Source organism: Labrus bergylta, chromosome 1 (genome assembly GCF_963930695.1).
Source record: "Labrus bergylta chromosome 1, fLabBer1.1, whole genome shotgun sequence".
NCBI classification, from domain to species: Eukaryota; Metazoa; Chordata; class Actinopteri; order Labriformes; family Labridae; genus Labrus; species Labrus bergylta.
In genome coordinates this window covers 28436554-28445383 of record NC_089195.1, presented here as the reverse complement: position 1 = coordinate 28445383, position 8830 = coordinate 28436554, and the positions used below count along the sequence as shown (strand labels likewise).

The 8830-nt window shown below is 42.5% G+C and overlaps 1 protein-coding gene across 1 annotated transcript; it reads left to right on the top strand.

Annotated features, from left to right (window-relative positions):
- The first annotated feature begins 1157 nt into the window (after positions 1 to 1157).
- On the top strand, positions 1158 to 7423 carry misp3 (uncharacterized). Its single transcript, XM_020646422.3, has 3 exons — positions 1158 to 2775; positions 3676 to 3749; positions 5589 to 7423. The coding sequence occupies exons 1-3, from the start codon at positions 1173 to 1175 to the stop codon at positions 5646 to 5648; spliced, it is 1737 nt and encodes a 578-aa protein (XP_020502078.2). The 5' UTR covers positions 1158 to 1172; the 3' UTR covers positions 5649 to 7423.
- The last annotated feature ends 1407 nt before the right edge of the window (positions 7424 to 8830 follow it).

The window sequence follows — 8830 nt, the reverse complement described above, 5'->3', positions numbered from 1 at the left end:
CGAGAAAGGACTGTTTCAAGTTGTTTTGACAAAATGAGAATCAGTTGTTTGTGTAACTTTTGTTTATTTGGTATTTGTACCCTATATTATTTCAAAATTTACTTTAAAATTATGATGTGATTTCCGTTCTAGATGTGGTGTTCCAACAAAGGTTGTCCAAGGTTTGGGTACAGAGATGACAATATAGCACTTAGCATTTAAAAAACTGTTTCGAAGTAAATGTCACAGTTAAGACAGTTTGATGACTCACTCTCTTATTTATGCTATAGGAAGTTTTTTCATCTGTAACTCAATAATCGGATATAAAATGTGTGGCTATGTTGGATGTTGAATTCTCTTGATCACTCTGATTGTTCTCCTTTCCCCTCTTTGTTTCTCTGCTTTCACTCAGACTGTCCGCCTGGAAGTCGAAAAATCGTGACTACTCCAAAAGGTTTTGAAGCAGAGAACTTATCATTATGGCATCAAAGCCTGTGGCATGCGAGGAACACGGGCCTGTAGACCTACTTGGTGATCAGGTCGATGAGACCGAGGCACAAGGTGATTTGGGTGTAAATGTAAGTGACAACCTGTCTCTTCAAGACAAAAAGCCTCCTAGGGCAGAAGAGGATTTGGTTATCTTCAAGACAGCAGGGCACAAAGAACAGGCTGACGTTACGACATTGGAAAACCAGGAATCAACAGGAATTAGTTTGGACACCATGGATACTCAAGAAATGGCTAAACAGGAGGTTTCCCAATTTACTCCTCCTCTCACTGCTTTATCTGAGGAAGAAGTCTCGCTGAAAGCAGGATTTTCCAGCCCGGAGGGGGAGGATACAAACTGTATCAGTGATTCAGAGATTGTTTCAGACCTGACAGAAGACCCTTTATCTCCTGATAGCCAAAATAGTCAAGAACATCAACAGACACCGCCTCTCACTGAGCCAGTTGATAAAAATATAGATTCCACATCAGAGGAAAAGCCAGATGATACAAATCCAAACTCATCACCAGATGGTTTTGACAACAATAAAGCTGAAAATAATACGCCCCAGCCCACAGCTGCTGGAATGAATTCAACCACTCATTATTCTCCCTCTGACAGAAACAACTCAGATGATGTATATACAACAAGATCTCTGCCTTCTGCTGATGAAAGTGAGGAAGAAAACGATGTGAGCAATGATATCATGTCGTGTCAGCAGCAACTGACGGAAATAGAACCCAAAAAGAAGTCTCTCCGAAAACCAAATTCTGCCAGCGTGTCAGACACAACCTTGAAAATGCTTGCAGTTACCCAAGCCAAACTGAGGGAGGAGCTGTTGTTCCAGATCCGGCGTGAACTTGCCCTCAGGGGAGCAAACCAGGAAGCTGCACAACAGGTGCTCAGCCAGGCCCTTCCACCTTTGTCCACGGTTGCCATGGAGCTGCCCAATAAGGGAGGGGCAGCTTCTTCTCAGGGCTCTGGTTGTGTTGTAGCTGTGAGAGAAGGGCAGAGCAAGGCTGGGGAAAGGACAGACGGAGAAAACACGCAAACAGGTGGACAGGAAGGGACGATAGACGGTGGACTTGATAGGAACAAAGCGGTTGGAAAGCAGCAGAGCGAAGGACTGCGTTTTTCAAGAGCAGTCCAAACACGAAAGCCTAAGCCAAAAAAATACAGATTTGTGCCTTCTAAACGCATCAGGATGGAGAGCGACTCATGTGACGATAGCCAAAGTGACAGTGGAGTTTCAGCAGACTTCTCCCCATGCAGCACGTTGGAGGGCAACACCACCGTCTCTCTTGGCGCTACAGCTCCTGCAATCAAAGAGACTCCCATTGAGAGGGAGATCCGACGGGCTGTGGAGCGGGAATACAGCCTGAGAAGATCCAGAGGGCTTCTGAAGAAACCAACTTTGCCAGAGTATGTAGAGATCCCCTTAAAGAAAACTGTTGTTTTTCAGCCTCAAATAACTCATCCTGAGAAGTGTCAGGGCAAAGACAGGCAGTTTGCAGGCAAGATGATGCAGCATGAGATCCACGGAGAGGTCCAGAGGGAGCAGGATCTGGTCAAGCTTGGGAAAGTTCCAGGTTTCTACCACAAAGGCACAGTCCGCCAGCTCAAAGAGAGAAAAAAGCTATTTGAGGCGTTTCAGGCACCTACTGTCTCAACTTTACCTACTCCAACCAGGACTAGAGCCCAGTCCTGGCCTTTCTCTACTCCCAGTGACATTTCCCACCTGGTGAACCAGGACACATCCACCATAAGAGGCGCATATGTAGAGAAGAGCCCAAACTCAGCCAAAGGCGGAGGCTCCACGTCTTTGGCTCCCAGAGGACCGGGGTTCTCAGAGGGGACAGGCTGCCAGATCATCATCATAGAAAGTAACCTGAGTGCCGGGGCACAGAATCTCTACCACGTAAAACCAAAGGCAGAGGCCACCACTGCTGTCGACTTTGCAAGGCCCAACATCCCATCACACAGGACAGAAGGACACGGTGAGATTAAAGCAAGTGAGCAGAAAAAAGAGGAGCAACAGGAGGTGGATTTGACACCCAAGGAGAACCCCTTTTTCAAGTTACGCTCCTCAACAAATCTGATAATGGTGGAGCGGGACATCCAGGAGGCTCAAGAGAGGGAGAAGGAGCTTCTCCAGCAGAGGATCTGTCTGTATGGTGGTGCAGGAGGAGAGAGAGGAGCCAACTTAGAAAGAAGGAATACCAAGGTGACTCGTTCTTCCTCACTGAATAGACTTCCTGTAACTGACTCATCAGGCTCATTATCCAGGCCCGTAACTGGACCCCCAGGAGGTGAGTGTAGTCATGAGTTTTAGGGCTAGAGGTGTTTGTGTGTGTGTGTCTGTGTGTGTGTTTGCGTGCGAGTGCGTGTGTGCAGGGTTTCACAGCACACACAGACAATGACTTTCTGTGGATGGGTGCTTGTGCCTGTGTATGTGTGAAATTTTTATATCTGTGCTGAGATGATGAAAACCTCCCGAAACAGCACAGTGAGCACATTATTTTATTTTTCTCATGGTCAGTGGAAAACCTCCAACAGCTTTTTCGAAACCAGCATTAGCTGTTATGGGCAATAATTTTGCACCGGAGACCATAAGCTGGCTGACAAGAGAATAAAAATCTGTAACTCCACAATAAATAAAGCTTGTCGTCCGTCATGTTAATTGCAAAACCCGGGCTGAGGAAAAGTCCTGAGTCATATCTCAACACTTCATTAGTTCAGCAAGAAAGGAACATGTTGAACAGTGGAATTCAAATGAAGTTTTAATCAAGAAGCCATAACTGCATACAACTTTCTAATGACAAACACAGCAATATTTAAAAGAGTAGTGTCTAGCCTGCTGAAAGGACATGTTTTAAAATCAATCTCCATGTGATTACGACTTTGCTTTGAAAGAAAAATGGACTAACACACCTGCAGGATGTACCAGCACCTGAATGACTGTGACTCGTGTAAGATTTCATAGAACATGAGTCATGTAACCTTTTTTGTGTTTCTTCGATTCTTGTTCACACTTTTTATTTCTATTTCTTATGATATTTAATAAAACACACTTCACTTTGAATCGAGGATCGGCTTTATGCCCACATTTTGGAGCAAAATCAGAATCACAGCAACACATTTGCCTGAGTGTTGCCTTGCTCTTTCTCATTTTGCCCTCAGCCACTCTCTATTCTTTCTCTCTCTTTCAGTACGCCAGTCAGTTGGCAAGTTGGGTGTGTGGCCCCCGGCCCAGGCTGAAGAGGGAAAGATTAGCCGGCCAGAGGTGAGTCATCATTGCCAGTATTTGTTTTAAAGGGAAGTTTCAAGATTACAACTTTGGATACTGCTGGCGACAACTTTCCAGAATTGATGACATAACATGAAAACGAAGGCAAATCGGCTTCCTGAGTCTCCCTTGAATGCAGCTAAGAGGATATCAGGTTGCACAATCTTTAAAGCTCTTTTAACTGAGAGTTAATACATGAATTGCAACGCTGCTTTGGGTGCTTCAATTACTCTCTCAGCAGCATGAATATGAACGCGTGTTTGAAACTGCACTGGATTGTAAAGGGATGAAGAAAGGCTCACGGGAGGAGGATGTTAGCATCTCTTTTGCAGCGAATGTGGGCCACAAACATCTGATAACGTATTGAACACACAGTAAGGAGCTTATCTTTATAGATAAGGAGAAGAAGGCAAACAGCCCTGAGACAGAGAGGCCGAGTCTGTGGAGTGGCTTTGTGTGTGAGGGGGCGGGATGGTGTGTGCAGTCAACAGCAGAGAAAGTGAAAAGTCAATTGAATATCCCGTTACCTGCGCTGCATCTCTTTGAAACTGTGCTATCTCTGATTAGAGTTGAGTGCTGCTCCATGGCTTTAGCTCCTTAATTCAGTTAGGCATTGCTGGGTTTTTTAAGCTGCAGAGTTCAAAATGATATTGGCATTCACAACCTTTTTCTTCCTTTCCTCTTACTGCCTGACTTGTCTCTCCCTCTCCCCCTTTCTTGTTTCTCTCTCTCTGCTGAGTGCTTATCTGCTCTCAGCATAGACCTGCTTCCTGATAACAGTTCAAGAATAAATGAATGAAACTAGACACATGCTCTGGGAGTTTAAATGAAGTTATAATGTCATACTGTTTTGTTAATTACAAAAGAAGGAAAAAAAAAAAGTCAATCTGATATATTAGGCCTACTATTATTTCCACCATTCTTGATGATGAGCCACTAGAGAGATAATGAAAAGAGACATTTGTAGGCCAGTCAAGCATATTCCAAGTTTATACAACATATTTGATAAGCCTTTAGCTGCAGTCAGACAACCGATGATTTTAGCATTTAGCCACTAACTTGATAACTTCTCTACTATAGAAGCGGCGGGAAGCTGATATAACCATTTGGTAGTGTTATTAATGGAAAAAAGGCATAAATTCTTAGCTATAGCATTCTCTACTGGATGGCTGAGCTCTCCAAAGACCTGGTTCCTGGTGATATATTCCTGGTTTTATATATCGCTAAGGTCAGACAACAGCTAATTTTACCATTAAGCCACGCCTAACCTAGGCTGCTGAATGCTAATATGACCATTTCTGAGTGATTCACGATACAATAATAGGAATTCTCTTCAAAGGCGAATCTTTAGCGCCCTCTCCTTTGCTGACTCGAGTGTTCCTCATTCTTTTAATTGTCTCTGAGCGTGGCTAAATGCTTATTCGTTGAAATTCTCAGCTTCAGAAAGGTTAGGGTTAGAAAGGTTAGGGTTTTCACACATTTTCCTGGAAGTCATCTTCTCTCTACAAAGACCTGGTTCCTGATAACAGTTCAGGAATAAAACAGTGGTTTTCAGAAGAAATTGGTCTCAGCTGTTGACTGAGTCATAGCCTACATAACATCACAGGATCACAGGATACAGTAAATACAACCAGCCATGACTTTTTACATTTTAGCTCCTTTGTTTTTTTTTCTTTTTTTCGTTTTTTTTTACCATTTTGGCATACTAAAATCTTCTTCGTCTTCTGATCCCACACATCTTTTGTTTCTTCGTTCAGATTTTTCCATGCCCTTTTTCCATGCCTTTTGCCTTTGCCAATCACCACTTAGGCTACTCCTTCTGTATGAAACCTATAGGTCCTCAACAGTCCCAGAAAGAAGACTCCTCTGGTGCAACGCGAGAGAGGGGAGCTGTGATGAGGAGGAGGAAAGAGAGAATGTGAGGCAAGAAAGAGGTCAGGAATTGAGGCTGCAAAGGGGGTCAAGAGAATTGGGAACAGGCAAAAGGATTGATGCTGGACTCAAAACCCTGAAGAGTCCTTTAGCAGAGAAGAGAGGAAAAGGAGGAGGAAGGCTACATATTAGCAGATAAAGGACTTGGCCTGCTTCTGGCACTGGAAGACTGTGAGAGTTATGACTGTAAAGAGGCAAAATAAAATAGTGATAACGCTTCATTGGAAAGCAGAGAAATGTAAATTTAGAGAGAACAAGATTTTGAAAGTTCTCTACCATTGTAAGTTTTGCATAGTTTTTATTTGATGAAAATTGGTGGAGATGTATCATATCTTATACTGAATAATAGTAACACCAGTTTTGTTCATGCAATGATGTCATTCAATGAGTTACTAGATTATTACACATGTACAATATAATGCATCCTACATAATAGCCATGCGTGTTAGGGTGTTGCTTCAGTGAAACAGTCACTAAGACATAAGGTCGTTGACAGTGATAAGAAACAACTGATAATTCTGTTTCACCAACACAGCTTCTCCAACAACTTCACTTTGTGGCAAGCAAAACATTAGAGAGGTCTGCAAACTGATTAGCTCCTAATGGCAATTTTATTCACACAGTTGACATGTCTAAATAAAATTGCCATTGGGAGCTGAACAGCGTGCGGACCTTTCTCTATTTTCTACAGTTTGTACTTTTCTTGTCCTGCACCTTTATGCATTTTTTGCCTGGATGTGCGCAAACAAGTTTACTCTTTTTACAGTTGGCAAGCAAGCCAAACATCCTCCTTTACTATAGATCAGATTTGAAAAATAAATATATTATTCTATATGCTTTGATGCAGCAAATAGGCAGTGAAATAACTCTGTTGGGTTTTCCAGAGATACAAAGACAAAGGCTGTGTACAAAGCTGCATACTTTCATACTATGCATACTTAGTAAGGCATTGAATTTGAATTTGACATTGAATTTTGTGTATGCGAGAAACACCCAGATGTATAATAGACTGTCTATCATTTTTAAGGTTTGGCATGGTAGCTCCCTTGTCATACTAATCTGCCCCATGATGCATTGCACATTTTAGACCAGTGGTTTTCAACTGGTGGGTCGGGACCCAAAAGTGGGTTGCGGAGCTGTTTTCAGTGGGTCATGTAAGAAGGTGTGCCTGGAAGAAAAATGCTGTCAAATAGTCTATGAAGCGCTTTTTTAACAAGTCTCATTCAGATTCTTTGTTCTATCACGCTTTGTACCGTCTGAGGTCCAGACTGCACAATTTAAAAAAATAAAACATGAAGGAGTTAGTTGGTGAGTCCTGAGACTCAACCAGTTGAGAACCACTGTTTTAGACTATCCAATAGCGGAGCTCACAAGCTGCATACAAATAAAAGTAACCATACTGTAATATTTTATATCTGGTCAGATATGATTAAATTAACCAGGCAGCTGTATAAGTACTGAACATATATGCTGTTAAAATAAATTCTATATACTGCTCGAAGGTTAAGCTAGCGTATTAAACAGCTCAGAACAGAAAAGCATGATTAATGGAGTTCCTTGACTCAGAGAAGATGAGCGTCACATCGGTGCAGTAGGCAGCGTGTTAGTATATGCAGCTTCAGACACAGCCGAAGACTTGACTCTATTTCAGCACTCATGACATGACCCCTGTTCAATTGTCAGACTTGTAATAGTTTTCTCATGATTTTATTTTTTGAAATAAATCTTGTTGCACATAACTTATCTCCTGTTTTTCCTCACTCTTTGTACCTGACTGATACACTCACATCATTTACAATCTAGCGAACACTCAGTGTTTTTCAACTTCTTCATGTTCCGCAGATGAATATTAGTAAGTAGGGTGATCTTATGGTAATAATGGCGCCTTGTCGGTCTAGTTTCTCCAGCAGAGCTTGACCTACGAGCACTGACTATGTTTTTTTAACCACAGAACAAATGCTCCAGATCCTGTGGGCAAATACTGATTTCATGTTTCTGTTGCTCCCTTAAACTGTCAGTGAACATACAGAAATACATCACCATGGAAACCGCTTTGAAAGATGTTGAATTAAGTTGAATAAAATAAAAAATTCCCCCAGCAAGCCTCTGTGCAAGTGTGTGTGTGTGTGTGTGTGTGTGTGTGTGTGTGTGTGCGCGTGTGCATGTGTGTGTGTGGAGGTTAGATCAGCAGACCACGCTTTAGTGACCTCCCAATCTCCTGTGAATAATTCATCAGCTCATTCTGACTGGACGCAGCCCACTGCCACAATGCCTCCGTGTTATTATGGTGGAGCTGCAGCACCTTAAGTGCTCAAAATTATTAATAAGCTTCATTCCTCACAGGGCAGCTTCCCCCATGTTGCCACAATGCCAGCTCTAATGGCACAATGTAAACTATATCCTGCTATTTTAGCAAGCGGTGTATCTTCTTGAAAGAAATCCACTCCTAAAAAGGGCAAAGCTTGAAGGAGACGGGATAATACACAGTTTGAGTTCTGATATGTTATCTCGGAATAAAGTCAGAGTCAACGATCAAAGATTATTCTTTTATATTGAAACCATCGAACTCATCCACCCAGGGCATACAGACTCTATTTTCTCAGTTATCTGTGTCTTTGATATCCAATCTGGTTGCTTTTCAGGTGTGGTGATCCAGCAAAAAGCCTGCACACCTGTCTATCACCTGCTTAGCTCCTGACTCATTTCCATGATATTTCATTATCACCGTCATCCAAAGTCCTGCTGGCTCAAAGTCAGCGCGACGGCATTGTGTGAGACAGTCAGCATTCTGAGGATTAGCAGCTGCTCCTGTAATGCCTCATTGTGGCGAGGACAAAAGTACAAAAAGACGTAAAGGAGATGTGTGTGTGTGTGTGGGGGGGGGGGGGGGGGGGGAGTGTGTTTGTGTGTGTCTGTGTGTAGTGTGTGGGTTTCGTTTCCACATTAACTATATGTGAATGATTTGTGAGTGTGCTTGGGTGAAACAAGTTTAGTCAAAGTCCTGTGATCAAGTACAAATGTCTCGTACTTTTGCTACTTTTTCAGCTGCGTTTTTTTTAAGAGGGAAGACCTAAAAGTGGATATTAAAACCAAAGTTAAAAAACAAACAATGCATCATTCATTTTTTTTGACTTGGCCTTTCACAT